The following is a 17,818-nucleotide window of genomic DNA, read 5'->3' on the forward strand; positions in this document are numbered from 1 at the left end:
GGCCCAACATGCACTCTTTATTCCAATATTCTTCCGTCGAGAAGATGTTCGTTCCCTTTTTTGTTCGGGCACAATTGTTGCAGTCGAGTCCCTTGGAGTCGTCAAGTGTCTGTCAACGCGCAGGTTTCTTTGGTATTAAGAGTTGCTGATGTTGTATCCAATGGCAGTCCACACTCACATTTGACATTCATGCATTGGATGGAGCTTTACCGCTTGTTTTGTTTTCTACCTACCTAGCCAGGATCTAATACTGACGATAGGTGTATTAATCTACCTACATGCCTGCCTGCCTGATGGCCTGTTCGGCCCCAGCAAGCGCCGAATTGCCTGTCACAATAGCACTGCCACTTCACCATCTAAGGTAGGTCGGTATCCATCAGATATCGTCAACATGAGCAGAGTTGGTGTTGCTAGTCTCTGCAATGATCTAGGCCACCCGTCCAAAAAGATGGAGTCTCTATCGATCATCGTCGGGTCCCGCAATTGCCCCATTCTCATGATTTCTCATGATGGTGTTAACCCAGGTGTCAACTGAAGAATGCATGGTGATAATCCAACTCCAGCGTACGTTCACATGAAACACCAGCAAGAGGAAAGAAATGATGTAGTGACAAAATAGTTTGACAGCACGACAACGCAAACGATTATTGATTCGTTCTACATTATCATCTATCTATTCGTGGGCTTCATTATCATTATAGTACCCTATCCAACCCCAGACGCCATATATCCAGATCTTATATCTTAGAACAGCAGCCAAAAGAAGCTCAAACAGCTCTGGTCTACGCTCTATCCTGGAGTCCTGCCACGTTTATTCCAACAATTAGTCGGGCGTCTGGGGCGGTGTGCGCGTCTTTTGTGGTGGAGGCGTTTTCTTTATGATTCGTGATATAAGCATGAGTCGCATGCAGCTGCAGCTAGCATACCGACCAAGTCGACATTGCCAAGCCTGGAAAGGGGACTGGCGCCTCATTTACATAGGATAGTCACAAGGCCTGTTCGTGGATGCGCTGCTGGAAGCTCGCCTCGAAGTTTGTCGTCTCCGGGGGTGGTGAGAGGGATTTCTCCCACTCCTTGATGAAGTCCGATGAGAACCTCTTGATTTTGCTCGGGTTGAGACTGTTTAGCAAGGCTCCGGGAAGCTCGCTAAGCTCGCCAAGCTTGGCTTGGTTCTGCGGCGAGGGGGATCGCAGCTCGGCCCTGGAAGGTTTGCGCCTGCTATCACCGATGTTAGAGTCCTGTGTTCCTGGTCCTAGCGGTGCGCGGTTTTATCTTACAGGGTGGCCTCGTTCTCGTCGTTCCTCTCGGGAAGAGATGGGATGATGTCACCGGAGACAGTGCTGCCGCTCCATCGAGTGGTCTTCACGTTGGGAGAGTCCCAGTTGGACCAGTCATCATCACCAACATCATCGAATGTGAGAGGCGTCCAAGAGAAGTGCTTCCTAGCCTTTGGCTCTGGCTGGGATGAGTTTCGTCGATTTTGAGCGCGATCGTTGAAGCTTCCGGTCGTTGACTTACTAGGCGTGTCCTCGAACGCCTCAAAGTCATCTCGGAATGGCATAGGTCCCCGGCTTGTGGAAGAGGGCCGGATTGTCTCCTCGTTCGATTCCGACCGGTTCAGTCTCGGCCCAAACCCGCTGGTTCTATTGGAAGTAGCCGATATGCCTTCGTCCCCGACAGTTGCCTGCCTCAGATCCTCAACAAAGGTCCATAGGCCGTGCTTGAAGTCTTGTGCAATCTGCTTCATGCCGGGCTGCATTGGCGGTGATTGCCGAGGTGCCCATGTTGCTCGCTTGTTGAGTACCGGGCTGGGCTTGGAGAATGAATATGATTCGGGCGATTTCAAGACGTCGATGTCATGATGTATCGGTATATCATGCTCTGATTTCGTGGGAGAAAGCAGGGATAGTGTTCGCGTGTGTCCACCGCGCATTACTTTTCGCCTGTAATTACGCGGGGTGCCTTGCCCGAGTAGCATGGCCTTCTTTCGCTCGGCATCGGCACTACGCCGCGCGGGTGGGATGTCATCCCCATCCGTTGCTAGTTGAATGAGTGGCTCATGCTTCTGCACCGCAGGCCTCACTTTGTAAGTCTCTGATAGCCTCCATTTGCACTTCAGTTGTTTCAGGTCTCCTTCGGCTCTGTTAAGCTCTTCCCGCAGCTCCAGAACGCGTCGCTCCTGGGCAGCAATGGCAATAATCAGCTCCTCTGAGTCCATTGGCGAGACCATGCCAGACGTCATGGACTCCCCACTCGGCGTCTGGGGGACTGAAGAAGTGGGCGTGGGCCTCGAGGGCATGCTTGTCGGAGGAGCGATGGGCAGCGTCAATGACAGGCGATTGGAGTTGCGCGAATGCAGCGAGCTAGACCTCCTGGGCCGCGTATCAAACGCTGTGCTGGTTGCCGATGAAGGCGCATTCGAACTCGACCATGGCTGCAAGACAAACTCAGAGTGCTTGTCATCATGTGCGCTTTCAGGCTGGGCAGTGTGAGTTGTGAGCGCTTGGGCGGGAGCCGGGGTTACTGGGCCCCGTGGTATTGTGCTATCATCCATACTGGGGGAATCTGACGGGGTCGCAAGTACAGCGTCCAGAGAGGCAGCGTGGTCGAGGAGCTGCGCTTGTCGCGGTTGGGCCGAGGTCATAATGGCCCGGGAAAAAGAACCAGAATATGGTCCAATGAGTCGGCGATATTTGGTGATCGAAGCCGGCTGTCTGCGTCGGCGCGAAGGGCTAGTGGGAGCACTTAGGGCACGTCGGTGCCGGGCTCGGAGGGGAGAATTAGGACGTTTGACGTAACGAGCTCGGAGGGGGTTGACGAGCTTGTTGTTGTCTTTGAAAAGAGTGTTAGAACAAGAAGTAATCAAACAAATTTGCAACGAATAGACTGAGGTCATGGAGCGTTAGGGATGAAGAAAGTCAGGAAGCGCCACCACACATTATCAACCATCCAGCCAGATGGTGATATTCGGGGACAAGCGATCCTGTGGGAAATTGGTCTAGGTCCAAAAAGCCGAATTGCGCAACACTCTTCCCCCCCTTTGGCCAGGGACCGACAGAAGTGGAGTGGGGAACGGTTGTAACTGGGGACGGGGAGCTTCCAATGGCAATGCGAACAACGAAGAAGCCCAGGGACCATGCAACTGCTACTGGCGCTAGGCTAACGTCACGACAAAACGAGGCGGTCAAGGCGCCGAAATGATCGAGGGATGGGACTGGGGCTTGGCTGCCAACTTGCTCAGCAGGTGGCGGCGTCGGCAACTATGACAAGTTTGGGCAAGTAAGTGGTGGAATAGGGGGGAAGAAGATATGTGGTAGGTTAGGTATGTGTCCGAAGTATGGTATGTGAATGAGTGTATGTCAGATAGGTATAGTATGGCAGCAGTCCCTTTGGTTAGCGGGTTTGTAGGTTGCTGCTTCGAGTGCCAATGGATGATCCCATTTCTTCAAGAACAACGGAATAGTGAACTGTGGACTTTTGGTAGGTAAGCGGACTGGGCTGCCGATGTAACGAATGTGGGAGTTCAGCGGTTTTCACGGTGGTATTGCTTGGATCGATGTGATTTCCGAATCTGGGCGCGAAATGGGGCAGAGGGTGGGAAAGGTCAGAAGAAGAGGCAGGGGATTGATGGATGAGCTTCGCAATGCTTTAAAGAGGCTCATTTCGTCTCTCTTATTTTGGTTTGTTGTTTCCTCACTCTCCCCGTCAACCACATGGAAACGAAACGGGCGGTCCCACCGGGGACAACGCCTTCTTTGCAGGGGCTCGCATGTTCGCGAATCCAGCTCTGGCCGGTCTGTGGTGTGTGAGTGTGTGTGTTGCCAGTCGCGGCCTTTCAGCAACCTCCCGCGCGCTGTCCAGATTGCCGGGGCGGGCGTACTGCGGAGTTGCGTGCAATTTTAACTCTGCAGGGGGCCAGCTGGGAGCATGCAGGGGTGAGCCATGTCCCTGGCAGCCCGGAGCCTTTCGTTCCTGGCCTCGACCCTGCTAACAGTGCCTCGAAACCCACCCACGCCTGAAATTCAATTCCTGATCTCTAAAAAGGTTATTGCAAGTCATCTCATTGACTGAAGTGTATTTTTTTTCATATCAATTTCAATTCAGGGTATGGCCACATAAAGACGACGACTCTTACATGCTATTTGCTTTTCTCGAGGATTGATACCTAATACCTGATACCTGATTGACGTTACAGCTGAGCCTCCACATTATTCCTTCTGGTACTTCCAAAATTATGAGGGGCCTCTGATCCCGGTGGGGGGCTGAACCACTCGATCACTGATCACTGTAGCTCCTCCTATTGCGTACTACTACCAAACAAATATGCCCTGGTCCGCCAATCATCCATCCATAATGGCCACCCACGGCTAATTACATGGTAGAGGGCTCAATCCTACACTGTCCATTGATTGTGCATATTGTTCGTCATGCGCCCGGAAATTCTGCTCGGGTCTGATCTCATCGACGTCGCTGGGTGAGACATGGAACTCAGTTTGCTGCACATGTACAAACTGTATGCAAGTATAAAACATCGAGGCCGCTTCAGGAACCGCAAGACACCATCTTGTCTCATGGTACACACATGCACAAGGCAAGCACTGACAAGGCGGTTGATCCATGCAGTCATCCATCCTTTTGCTCCCTCGGCGCTCCGGCAACGGTTTGTTTACCTCTCCAAAGAGCCTCTCTTCCCAAGCACCACGGGCTGTATAAGCTCAGGTACTACGTTGGCATCTATCACCGGCCAACTTTTGTAAGTGCTTGCTCCAAGGCCGGACCACGGGCTGGACAGGAAAGACCAAGGTCGGCACTTGTGCTATATATCCACACTTCCGCCTAGGCCGCGGCGCATTGAGGCCTATCATCTCGTCCTTCAATTGACCTGTTGTGAGCTGCATGGACGGTGGACCTGTGCTCCACCCGATCCCTTTCTTACTCAACCATTGGCGAATGTCGTGCGTTCGACTCGCTCGAGCCAAGATCCCATCGCATCTTCAGCTGGGCGAGGCTACAGATATAACGTTATCCCCGGAATGTCCTTAGCCCTGAGAGCGGATATACTATGGCGACCTTTTTTTCCCTACTATCTTTGCGAGTCTAACTATCCTGCTGGCGGTTAGCATGCCATCTGCTTAGCATTGTTGACGGGCTAGTATGTATAATTGTAGCGCTATGTGTGTCACCAAGCAAACTAACCTAGCATTTCACGATACCCTAACGGAAAACCCCTCTCCCCCAAGGCAGTCAGTCCTTATTGACACCGGGTTGAGGGGTATTCTGACGTCTTGGTTGAGACAGCAACGAGGTGAGTTTACCAACCTTCCGCCGCAATCCGCGATTTGTTTTCGGCGGCGGAGCATACTTCGGTTGTACATCATTAGTCTTGTGCAACTTGCCTGGCCATGCACACCAGTGGTTGGCAGCCGGCGGTTTCTCAAAAAACCAACATCGCATACATAATAGCCCATGATGTCCTCTATAATTGGGACCCGTTCTCCCGTCTAAACTGTTGAGAACGAACTTTTCCTTCGCGCTTTCTGCCTGCTTTATACTCCAGAGCTTCCATATCCTAGCTTTAGTGATGAAGAAAGGGTCACATTGCAACGCAGAAGAATTCATGAGGAGGTACTGCACATTATCTCCAACCTAATAGCGCCCCGCGCTCCCACCTCGCGCCCAGGCGACATTTATGCCCACCGTTTCGCCGCTCCGGACAAGACCTGCCTGGACAAAGTTGTGATGAATGAAACCGGGCAATGCATGCATACGTGTCTGAACTACGGCCGTGAATGGCCTGCGATAGCAACGAAGTTGACCAGTGGTAGGTCATACGCGCCACGTTGAAATATTCAGGGGGCTATGTACCGAAAATCATCACCCCCTTCAGATATGTTCAAAACTACGCAAAATGCGCTGTCGTCTTCTCAAGAGTCGCTAAAAGGAAGATTTACCCATTGTGGCAGCTACTAATTGCCATACCACTCAACCATCTAGCTTACACCATTTTTGGCACTTGTCGAGCTGGCAGGATCAACCTCGGTACGTCTGCGGGAGTGTATGTATTCCAGTATCCGCGAACTCCATGCCAATAGGACAGACATCGTTTGCTAAACTGTAAGGCTAATCGTTTAGCCTGATTATGTAAGTACAAAGCATCAACTTCCTCTTTCAAAGTTTACTGGCAACGGGATGCGTGCAAGGTGTACAAGAGAAGCACCACACGCGAGATTAGCCACAGTTGGCAGCAAGGGAAATGTTATTCTTGGAGTGGTTGTCGTAAGTGACTGGCTCCCTCAGCTACGGGTGGCGCTCCCAGGTACGTCAACACCGAGATTATGCTGGCGCCGCGAGAGACCATCATCATTAGATAACCCTCGAACGAGGCACCAGGCTTCACGGCCGGGTGGCTGGTCATGAGGACCAGATAAATGCATGTTCGCGTTTTTGATGCGTGGCTTGATTGCATAGGCAAATAGACCACCAAAGTCCATGAGGCCGTTGGGATTGTCACCAGTCATGCTGTGCCATCTTTACTACTTTGAAGTGGGAAGCCTCGTTCCACCCAAGTTATAGTTGGTACATCAAAAGGATATACAGGACATAATATAGAATAGCGGCTGAAATGTTATCCAATTAAATAACGGGATACCTTGGTTGAATCAATGCATTTGCCTACAAGTCTATTGCTGTTGAGTTGCGACAAGGAGTTATTATATGCTCTTGGGACCATCGATTGCTAGAATTATACGTATTAAAGCAAGCCTCCACCCTCTGTTGCGAAAACACACACGGTAATTCAGATGTTATAATGAGATCCGATCCCCAACTAACACCTCATACTCAGCCTGTCCTGAGCTGAAATATTACATCCGGGTCAGAGCCACTTCCAGGCTGCAGTAGTTCCCGTATGTCATAGTTCAACTCGGTGAGGGCGTCGATCAGTCTCTGTTCATGCTTTTCGCTATCTTGGAGACATCGAAAATCGTTCTTGAACGCAGTTCTCAGAGAGTCCATGCAGAGCTCGACTGTTTCCTCATCTATGCTGGACCACTTCCTATTGTAGATGAAAACATCACCGAACCAAGGGCTCTTGGCGTCGCGAGCTGTGCTCCCCCTGAGACCTCCGCGTCATGTCGAGAAGCCATGGGTTCCTCTCTAAGTCCCCGTTCATTCTGAACATCATGGTGTAGAACCCATTGTCCTTCAAACACGGAATTTCACTCTCCCCCCACAACATCATCTCCAGGCCTTCCAAGGTAATTTCCCGCAGGTCATTATTGGATTCCAGCGTCTTGGTATTAATCTGGAAGGCAAACCAGACATCGCGTTCGTGGTGGTGTTTTTGGACAGCTTTGATGGACATGGAAGGCTGTTTCTCTTGAGGGTCCAACTCATCGCACTCAAATAACTCCACGTCTACCACCTGCGGGCTTGGAATTGCTTCGCCTGTGTCGCTCGATGTCGCTGGAAGGTGTATTACCGGAATTGAAGCCACTGGAACCCGGCCCTGATCGCGTATATGCACCGATGACATGATGCTGTCCGTCGACGAAGAGGCCACTACTGACAACTCCGGCACTGACCCGATCTCACCAGCCATGCTCTGGTTATGCCGACGCGACGTGTGTGAAATGTTCCAATTCGAGGTGAAGGCCTTGATCCCCAGTACGCTGTCTTGGATCAGCGTAACCATGTCTCTATAGGTAGCGGCTAGTGCTGTGGCGAACCTAACTTGCGGCGGGGGGAAGTCGGCGGGATATGCCCACATGGGGTAGATCATGCGGTGCGTATCCTTTGTCGTGAATTGTCCAAAATGGCCGAGCAGTTGCCAGCAAAGCCAGCATGACTTTTTGCTGCATCCGATGTAATCGAGCGGCTTCGGGAAGCCCTCCTGGGAGAAGTGATGGAGCAGCTGGATCTCGCAGTGCACGCGGGCCGTGCCACGACTCGCCCGGCTGGCTATGAACTCATCCAGACCGTGTCTGATGCTTTTGCGGTTGTTGCGCTCTTCATCGAGGCTGAGTTTGCCGGCCCATGACTCGATCACTTTCTTGTAGGGGGCTATATCCCACGACTCCTCAGTGGGCGACGTGAGAACCACAATGTCGTATGTGTATCCCTGCTGCTCGGAACTTTGGCAGATAGCGCAGAATGTATCATACGTTTCCCCCAACCGGCCTAGATAGTCTATCGACTTGACGGCCCGAGCAAAATCCTTGAATGCCTCATCGATCTGGTCGGTATCGTTATTGATAATCTCGTCCACGTTGAGACTGAATTGGCGAAAGTTTGGGTCTGATCGGCATTCCGAGGCAGTCAGCGCGCATCGATCCAGGGCTTCGTCGAGAACCTGGCCCGAGGGAAGATGATCCTGTTTAAATATCATGCACGCCTCGATGGTGGTATTGATTGCTGCCATGGTTTTTGGGGTGACAGAGGGCCATATCTTTCTATTCACATCTTCTGCCCCCTCCTCCTTCCAGTTACTGACCTTGCGCGCATAATACCCGACGCGCGACGCATTGTACCTGCGCATGGTATCCCACATGCCCCCTTGATGGTGTTCCGCTACACTCTCGTCCTTGCAGGATAGCTTGTTGAACCAGTTGCAGAGCTTCTGTGCGAACTCCTCGTCCTCGCTCACCATCAAGGGCGCTTCTTTGGGAGACGAGGGCGAACGATCCAAATCCTTCCCACTGACATTTTTGGCCACGTAGATGGTTATTTTGCGTTGCTGCTCGTCAAGCACCATCCCCGTGGCGGACACATGTGCTTGCGCATCCTTGTCTTTGGACCGGGCGAAACAGTCGGCTAGGCGGTCCAAGAAATCTTGGAAATGCCGCTTCGTCTTGGGTTCGTGGTGTCGTCCATGATGCTCTGCGTCACGGAGCTGCCCTTTGGCTGCAACATGAAGATAAAGCGCCGCTGCATACTAGGAGGTCTTGTCAAGTCCCGGGACGTTCCAAATGTTCTTACCAGGTTCAGGTGATGGATGATTGGCCATGGCTGTAGGAGAGGTATTGCGTCTATCTTCTGGGCTTGTTGACACGGTGGTGGATCGAAATAAAGAGGCTGCTTCTTAGATTTTCAAACTGCACATCTTTGCGGGTGATGAGAACTAGGACAGTAGCATGAGAACGCAATCAAAAAGAAGAGATCGTGCCTAGAGACATGACCACAGGAGCCGGGCCAAGAATGTTTCTTGGTGCGTCGCACACAGATTCCAGCACTGTCCAGGCAGAGCAGAGTCTGTTTGCCCCGAACGCCGAATAATGATTGGTTGGAGCTGAGGAGGGCAGCCAGCCTTCCTCATTGGACGTTGACAAACTCCTCTCTACCAAGATATTACATTTCTTCTATGTGTCAACCTAGCCTGTGACGACAAGCTTATGCCCATCTGTAGCTCCGGCCATAAGCCAGACCGAGGACGAATCATCTACAGCCTCCTCTATCTAATTCGCTAAGCTACTACATAGCCTTACAGGCCGGGGCGTTACTGCTGGCCTATAATTCATCAATTATGTATCATTGTAGACGCCCGAGGCAGTATAGGCGTGTGCGTGGTAACATTATTTGAGCCTCGAGCAGTTTAACTCTGGCCCCTTTCCTCGGGCTTCAATTGTAGCCAGATGGAATACTATCCTTCCTCGAGCCCCTACTGATATAGTGGTCAATAATTACACAAACAACAGTCCAAAGTACACCGAAATGCAAGATGGAGGTTATAGAGAGTTGGCAAAGTCCCTTTGCTCAAGCGATCCTCGGATGAAAACATCTGCTCTGAAATGACCGAGCGGATCGTTCGAAGAGCCCGTTGAATACACGAGCGCCGCGGTTCTCGCGACAGTTCTCCGGGACAAGAGTACGACACCCCGAGGTCCTTCGCGCTCAGTATACCTCCTCGAGGGGCTCAGTCAAGAGTTTGTCTCAGTCCTCGGGGACCACTTCCAGATTCATCCTTCATTATTCATGGACCACGAAAGGCTCGTGCCTGCTGGGGGAGACTAACAGGAGAGAATGGCGGTATTCCGTTCCTGCCGTCCGCGATTTGCGGGAGGGATCATGTTTCATTCAAGTACCACGAGCCGCTCGTTCTTCCTACAAGACCAGCAGGCTTTCGGAATCTCTGCGATATATCGGGGCGGCATATCGCGGTGACGAGGCTTGTAGGCCAACTTTCCGATGTTGGGATAAGCAGGCGCAAATGTACTTTCTGGAGCAAAGAGACTGAGCCCGAGGGATGGTCATGTACGTATTACCTTGGTGGCGAGGACTGTTCCATAACAAACTTAAGTGGCAGAAATGAACAGAGCACGACCAAAAACATCCTGTCATATCTGCCGCCAACCAATTTTCAACCTCTTAGGCTGCTCGGGCGCTAATTGTGGCAGGTTTAATTATCTGCGACCCCCCGATTCGACGCATTCTTACCGACTACTCAGGCAATCTGGGATATGATGTTGCCACTTCTCCGTATAACTCTGGATACCTAGACTTTGTACCGCTGTCGTACCAGATGAAGACGCAATGCGGGCCTCCTAGGACCTCGTTGCTTGACGATCTGCTATTCTACCTCAAGAACCACAGCGACGCGCTGGAAGCCCCGATTCTGCCTAGGAGCCTGCGCGTCTTTGTCGACAAGATTGTTGCCAGTCATTTCCTCAAGCTGGCCGAGTTCCTTCAAACCAATATCGACATCGTGCAGTGGCACTTGTCCAGGAGACACGACCTGACGTTCTTCGCCGTCGCGGCAGTAGAGGAACTCTGGAGTGATGTACAGGCCTGGCAGCGGCGGACTGCCGAGTACCAGGACGACCTTGAGGCCACAATGCTGCAGCTGCACATACCCCTGAAGGAAATGGAAGGCACCGACACCCAAATGCGAAGCTGGGCCGACAGCACCACTGATTTCCAGTACCTTTCGCGCAGGTATCGCGAGATGGGACGGCGTACGCAGGGCCTCGTCGACGCCATCTCGGCGCTGGGCAGCTTGGCGGGTAATCGCGCCATGTCCAGATCAGCAGATCTGTCACTCCAGGAGGCGGCGCGGGCTGGCCGCGAGGCTCGAAGCATGAAGACCCTGACTACCCTGGGTCTACTGTTTCTCCCCCTGTCATTCTCGGCATCAGTATTCAGCATGGCTGATTCTTACTTGCCGGGAAACTCGATGTTCTGGGTATATTTTGCCGTTTCAATTCCATTAGTAGTAGTTGTGTTCCTTCTGTCTTTTATCATGGAGCTTGGGTATACTGAAGTCTTGAGGCAGTGGTCACTCGTGTGGCCCATGGTTAATATCAAGGAGAGAATGGGGCGGGGATACAAGGATTCGAGCACATTGTGGGATACAGCATAGCAGTATGTAGTTCTACTTTATTTAGTCGATATGTATTTGGCAGGGTGAACTTGAATACACTTTGACATAGAGTCCACAAGTACAAGCATGGACGACGAAACTGTCTTAATCAAATCTTCGAAGCCACGAGAGATTTGGACTTAGACTTGGGATGTTCCTTTTCCCATTTATCCCTCCGGGCATTCGCATTTGCCGACTTGATGGTGAACGCATCATACAGCACAGGCCAGTTGCCACCAAGCGTACGAATGTCCACCGGACGTCCCGTCCGAATGTCCATGTACGTTGTCGAGCCCTTTGCCTCGGCCACAATGGTCTGCTGGCGGAGCGAGTAGAGCGACGTCACTCCGTTGTTGCGAGTGGGCTCGATGGCATCTTGGCGGAAGGCGGCAATGAGCTATTGCGAATGTGAGCGAAACTACACACGAAGCGAGAAGACAGGACTGACCGAGTCGGGATACTTGACCTGTCGTCGGAGATCCAACTCGTACTTGCGCACCACGGGCACGACGGTCCGAGCGTGGACCATGTCGTCGTACTCCTGCGTAGTGAGGTGCTCATCATAGCTCTCCATCACGCGATGGAAGCAGGTGCCAAGAAAGTGCATGAACTGCGACTGCATGACGTGGCCAAAAGGGTCCTGGTCCTCCGCCCAAACGACGCCGCGCTCGACCATGGTTGCGGTGTCGTATCCCATGGCTTCCAGCGTCGCGAGCGCTTGGGCCCGGAGCGGCTTGTAGGGATCGGAGTCGCCCGTGTGGTCTGCCGGGGCGCCGGCGCGGCTATAGGGCGATAGGTAGGACGATTGTGCAAGGCGAGATTCAGACGTAGAGTCGCTCTTGTTAGCCATGGTGAAAATATATAAGGGTTGCGCTAGGGAAAAACCAAATCGTGGAGGTCAAGTAGTAAAGAACCCGGTTACTTGGAACCGTTAATGAATAGCATTGATAACCCGATGGCCTGTCCCCGAAGGGTAGAGATATACCGACCACTATGGGTACGTATACAAGCCGAAATACCAGCGGGGTGTTCACTCCTTGCGTTGCTAATGCACTACCTACACCAACCGATCGCAGATCGAAGGAGCCTATCCTGTCACCTGGCCAATTATGCCAACAGCAGGATGTAAGGGGTCACAGTGATGTGGAAAAGAGCACCCGCTGGATCAGCCGGTTATTGATCAGTTGAAACTCCTTCTTACCAATTTCTCCATGGTAGAATAAACTGGAGCCCAGCCCTCTTCGGTACAACTCAGACATCCCGACATATCATATCCCTCGTAACGAACCGCGAAAACCCCTGCATATAGCCCCTCTGATCCCAGTAGCCGGTCGTAACGGGGTGACTGTCGAGCATCTGCCGTATCCACGGCTGCACGGGGTCATCATCGTCCAGCATGCTCATGGCCATGGCGGATGGGACCAGATACATGTAGATCGGCTCGGCCAGCTGCGTGGCGGCCGTCGGGTGGTGGCATGACTGCCAATCCAGCACCAACAGAATCTCGAGCGCGTAGTCCCGGAGGGGGGCGATGGACGTCGCGGGGGGCAGTAGCGGCGCGAAGTGATCCGCGAACACCGGTCTGCCTAACCACGGGTTTGGTGCAGGGCACTGCTGTCGACCCTCGGGTGTGTTTTCGGCCGCGGCCCGCTGAGCGCATTCCAGTAGTAGTGCCGAGAGACGCGCGTGGTCGGAGGTGACCTTTTGCTGGAGAGCAAGTAGCCACAGCAATACGGCGTTGTATAGCGATATATCAGCGGCTCGAGCCGCTGAGCCAAAACTCAGCCGGCGGGACATGAGCTCCCCAGGCATCGCGCTATAAGCCGGCACGTCGGTTCCCAATGTAACGGAGCTTGCGAACCTGTTCTGCCAGATAAGACGCCAGCGGTACAACGCCTCAATTTGGGTGCGGATTCGACCGCCAAGTACTTCCTTGAGGACGTTGTGGTGATCTAACTCCTCACGATTCGCTTGACCGAGATCTAAATTCTCGATCGTCTTCAAGTCTTCGAGTAACCCAGGGACTACGGTGAGGATGTCGAGAAGTTTGGCCTGCTCGGGCTTGGACGCAGGAGCCAGCGCCCAAGGTGTCGTGGTCCATCGCTCTTCGTCTAGAAAGAGACGAGTCCTCGTATAAAGTGCCGGGATAATCTAGAGGATATCCATCAGAGGCTTAATCATGCTGCTCACAAGAGCGTAGTTGCTTCTATAGGGGGAAAAGAAAAGAAGAGGACTCGCCATTACTGCTCGCGCACATTCGAAAACTCTAGGAAGAATGCCTTCCTGAAAGGCTTCAGGCCCGCACAAGTAGATTATCCGCGCCATGGCCGACCAGTGGCTCTTGGCTGCCAAACGATCCATCTCAATCCAGTTGGACCATTGATCCGATTCGAGCTGTCCTGGTTGCGCGACGAGGAACGCCTCCCAATTCCGGTACGGATAGAAGACCACGCTGGTCAAAAGCATCAGGATAGGCACGAGGAAGCGCTGACCGCCCTGCAGGCCCCTTCCTGCGAGCTCGCGGGCAAGCAGACCGAGGCAGTCGCTATGTTCGACGTGACCTTTATATTTCAGGGGCGCCAATCGCTCCCTCCGGCCGAAGTTAACCTGCGATAGCGCCCGCGTGGCTTTCAGGGGTAGATGACCGAGCCGGCCCTCGGCGGCACGCTCGATCCACCCTGCGCCAAAGGAGCACCAGACGAAGTTGTCGAGCATGCGTGAGAAACAGAAATTTCTCTCAAACCCACCGAAGTCGAGTTCTCTCGGTGGGGTGGACGGCGGCAGGGACGTGACATTGATCGTTGCTAGGGCTCCGTTTCGCTTGGAAACGGTTTCTTGAAATGTATGTCGCCATTCCGTAGCACGAGCGTATCCGAGACATTCGAAACCGCCTCTTCTACAACGGTCACAGGTGGGCTTGGTTTCGTCTTGAGATTTCCATTAGGGGCGATTTCATCCCCCACGAGGGTCTTCATGGAGAGACTCACCACACTTGACCCTGCGCTTGAGACACGTTTTGCACCTATTGCAGATGATCAGTATTCAAGTATCGTTATCATACTTCTTGGTCAGTAAACTAAGCACATACCCTTTGCTGCGTCCCGGAACCCCTACCATAGTTGTCTTCTATTTCGAGCCTTTGCCTCGCTCAAAGTCTGAATAAGAGAGAGAGATTAGGACAGAGAATAGAACACTGGGTCAAGGAGCTCACCGTGGATTTAAGTCCTGAAAGCTCGCCGGCGGCAGAATTCATGCGACTTGTTCAGCTCGCAGATTGGTTCCAAAAAGGGGAAAGGGTTGCAACGACTTTGAGCCAACCAACATCGAGAAACGAGCGACCCTGATTCTTTGGCGTCTTCCAGGACCATTACAGCACCCGAGAGTCATCCAGCGGCTCTGGAAAAATCGCCTCCATCGATGCATCAACTATGGTACTAGTCAGGTACCAAAATTGTTTGAATAGTATTCCTCAGACCCCTAGTTAGATGTCTGAGAGACGACGAGCTTCCACTATACCTAATTAGGGATTCGTAAGTACTTAAATACACGTTACCTGCATGTGCCATCAATGGATGCCAGGTACTTCAGCTTAACCACCCCGCTCGCTCGCCTGCAGGATGTTATGGATGCATGACAAGTAGGCAATCCATTTGGGTCATGTCGTTGGAACATAAAGCACACATATTTTCCCTCTTGGTAGGTACCCAAATACTATGTGCGTAGAAAGTAGGAGGTAGGTGAGTGTGTATTTGGTTCTCATGGCCACCCCCATATCCCCGGGCATCTCGCGGAAGTCTCACATCATGACCTCCCATGTACCTCAAAATTCGGTCTGGCTCTTGGACGCGGCACCGAAGTACATTTTGTAGCAGTCACCATGGCTTCTTTCCCTGACGACGTCCCCGTAATCCCGATGAACACCATTTCGCTTGCAGCCCTGCATTCAAAGGACGAAGCTACAGCTACAAATGTGCTGACGTTGAAAAAGGCCGATGCCTGAACGAATAGCACAGGCGCATAAACCGAGCAGACTACCGTTGCGTTTTCAAATGCAAATACGTACATTTATATTCCGATTGGCACCACAATATCAACGGCAGGAGTTGAGAGGCCGCAGTGATATCGGCAAGCGCCGGTGACATCTACGAGATAACCAGCTGAATCAGCCGGTTGGAGAAGCCGGGTTCGGGCCGCGTACATGTTTCGAGCGTGGTCTAAAACCCATTAAGGGGTTTATCATCAGGTTTTCAGCGAGCTGTAATTTTTAAGGCTTGGCTCAAAATTTTTACGGACAACAGTTCAATGGCCTCAAGCTCTATTCCGACTCACCCACCGACCCAAACTTGCTTCAAACCTAGTAGTGAAGGTAACTGCCCAGAAACCCCCTCAATCTTTCTCAGTAGGCGGAAGAAAAGGTCGCCGTGGTCCGAATGTCGAATGTATAAAAGAAAGCCCAGTTGTCCACGAACCTGGTCAATCTTGCTTTAGGGAACCACCTGGGCAGTGTCCCCCAAGGAAGCCTGACGCGAGCATTCTCGTCGCCTTTCTGCTTGGGTGATTCCAGCAGAAAGAATGACAGAAGAGGTCGAGCAAAGAACCTAAAAGTCGTAACAAGGTTGACCCATGATGGACGCGCCGGTGGTTCCATTAAGATGCTGTTGATCAGTCGATGGCTTGGATTCCCGAGACGCAAGCTGAGGTCGAATACATCTAATCTATATCGTCGCGTTGCGGCAAAGACCACAATATGACCGATGATGAGCACGTCGATGATCCGTTGCGGTGATGGCGATGCCGTCTCGTATTTTGGGACGTATGCTGAGGTCAATGGCGTTCTTATTGTCACGTCAGTCAGACTGTCCATCTCAAGTGAGCATGGTACCGCAAGAAGTGTGGGCAAGTGTCCGTTCGCAGATGATGCGGCGTGGGGGGAGAACAACCGTCTACTTACCAACGATACAACAGGAGGATATGTGGGCAGGTCGACGAGGGTAGCGTGGCGGCAGAGGTTGTATGGCGCACCCCAGAAACGAGAGGGCCTGCGACGTCAGTCTACCAACGAGGACCGGGAGTGGAACGGATCTCGGGTGTAGGGGAGACAGTCTCCGCCAGGCGACCATTCAACATATTTTGCCTCTACCATTCAAGGCTGACTATCTCTGTAAGTGACCACCCTTATGCTGCTTTGCCCCCCTCGCGTCCCTCTCAAGGCTGTAGTACACAAGGGACAACATGAGCGGGAGAACATGCAGATTTTACTACTCTCAAGACGCTACTGGTGACTCGGTCTACACCTGACGTCGGAATGCAGCGATTTGATACCCCCTTTGCGACCTTGGAAGCCAAGCAACAGAAAGTGGGCGCTTACACCGGGATACCTGTCTGGAAACATCAAATAGTTTATCTGCAACCCTACATGCATACGTGAGGTGGTGGTGTAGGTCCGGGTCCACGTGGGCCACGTCTATGACCAGGCTCTGTGCGACCACTGCTTTCTTGTCAGAAGCAGCTTCTTGGACATTCCCAGCCAGAGGCGAGTACGTCTGGCCAACTTGGTGGCTGGGCAGGGTACTAGTACAAGTATGCACTCTATCAACTTGAGTTAAACGGCGCCTGACTGTGAGGCGAGGTGGGTGGCGTCCAATGGAGGCTGCAGATGGCTGCAGGCAAGGCACCCTAGAAAGTGCATTTTGCTGCTTGGTGGAACTTGTGAATACGAATATCTTGACATATACCATCTAAAGGGATGATCGATGAGGCAGGTGTCACCACTTAGAGAGTGGCCACGTATTCCGAATGCAGCCTTATCTCAAGGCCTCATGAGCCGGGCGGACTGTGTACCCATGCTGGCTGTTGGTGGGTGAAGGCTTGGTATTGATGCATCTGGGACGTTCCCTTCTCTGGGTTGTGAACTCCAGTCTATATAGACCGGCAGGGCTGTTGCTGCAAGGAGCGGTTCATTAGATATCTTCACGTTTACCTATGACAGGCACAGGTTTCTACAAATTCCTTCAACCTCCCGGCAGAAATCAAGCCTGGATCCTGCCCCAGAACCAGTATTCCATACATTTATCTACTCCAGACGAGGTTAGCTTTGAACGTACTTCGACTTCGAGTGTCGACACCACCCCGACATCTGGTTTCCCAACAGCAGCAATACTCTTGAGACAGTATGCACTGTAGCCACTGCAACAAAACAAGGCATAGAACCCACATCGGGAACGACTACCGGTCCAGGTTTTGTGAATCCTGCCGCAAGGCCGGGTATGACACCGTCCTGTACTGCAAGTTTTGCGGATGGTCAGCTCGCAAAGACCACCCTGCCTGTGCGCATCATGTACGGAACCCAGCTGGTAGGTACAAACAGCCCCTTCAAAGAGAGGTGTTGATTTGACACACCATCAAAATAGCAAGGAAAAGCCCACGCGACAGTAAGAATGACAAGGACGGTGAGGCCTCTGTCCA

At 52.3% G+C, this 17,818-nt stretch overlaps 5 protein-coding genes across 5 annotated transcripts; 1 reads left to right on the forward strand and 4 right to left on the reverse strand.

The window, feature by feature from the left end:
- Nucleotides 1–986: 986 nt before the first annotated feature.
- PG985_000658 (uncharacterized protein) lies at nt 987–2,644 on the reverse strand (the record flags this gene model as incomplete). Its single annotated transcript, XM_066820427.1, has 2 exons — nt 987–1,218; nt 1,278–2,644. The coding sequence occupies 2 exons, from the start codon at nt 2,642–2,644 to the stop codon at nt 987–989; spliced, it is 1,599 nt and encodes a 532-aa protein (XP_066691306.1).
- Nucleotides 2,645–7,072: 4,428 nt separating this feature from the next.
- On the reverse strand, nt 7,073–8,752 carry PG985_000659 (uncharacterized protein; the record flags this gene model as incomplete). The annotated part of the gene is made up of 1 exon (XM_066820428.1): nt 7,073–8,752. The coding sequence occupies one exon, from the start codon at nt 8,750–8,752 to the stop codon at nt 7,073–7,075; it is 1,680 nt and encodes a 559-aa protein (XP_066691307.1).
- A 1,764-nt stretch (nt 8,753–10,516) lies between these two features.
- PG985_000660 (uncharacterized protein) lies at nt 10,517–11,353 on the forward strand (the record flags this gene model as incomplete). The annotated part of the gene is made up of 1 exon (XM_066820429.1): nt 10,517–11,353. One exon carries the CDS (start codon nt 10,517–10,519, stop codon nt 11,351–11,353), a length of 837 nt encoding a protein of 278 aa, XP_066691308.1.
- Nucleotides 11,354–11,462: 109 nt separating this feature from the next.
- PG985_000661 (uncharacterized protein) lies at nt 11,463–12,203 on the reverse strand (the record flags this gene model as incomplete). Its single annotated transcript, XM_066820430.1, has 2 exons — nt 11,463–11,750; nt 11,802–12,203. 2 exons carry the CDS (start codon nt 12,201–12,203, stop codon nt 11,463–11,465), a joined length of 690 nt encoding a protein of 229 aa, XP_066691309.1.
- Nucleotides 12,204–12,604: 401 nt separating this feature from the next.
- PG985_000662 (uncharacterized protein) lies at nt 12,605–14,470 on the reverse strand (the record flags this gene model as incomplete). Its single annotated transcript, XM_066820431.1, has 4 exons — nt 12,605–13,464; nt 13,609–14,280; nt 14,341–14,375; nt 14,442–14,470. The coding sequence occupies 4 exons, from the start codon at nt 14,468–14,470 to the stop codon at nt 12,605–12,607; spliced, it is 1,596 nt and encodes a 531-aa protein (XP_066691310.1).
- Nucleotides 14,471–17,818: the final 3,348 nt, after the last annotated feature.

The sequence above is a fragment of the Apiospora marii genome (assembly GCF_038362585.1).
Source record: "Apiospora marii strain CBS 49790 chromosome Unknown utg000001l_segment0_segment0, whole genome shotgun sequence".
NCBI lineage: Eukaryota > Fungi > Ascomycota > Sordariomycetes > Amphisphaeriales > Apiosporaceae > Apiospora > Apiospora marii.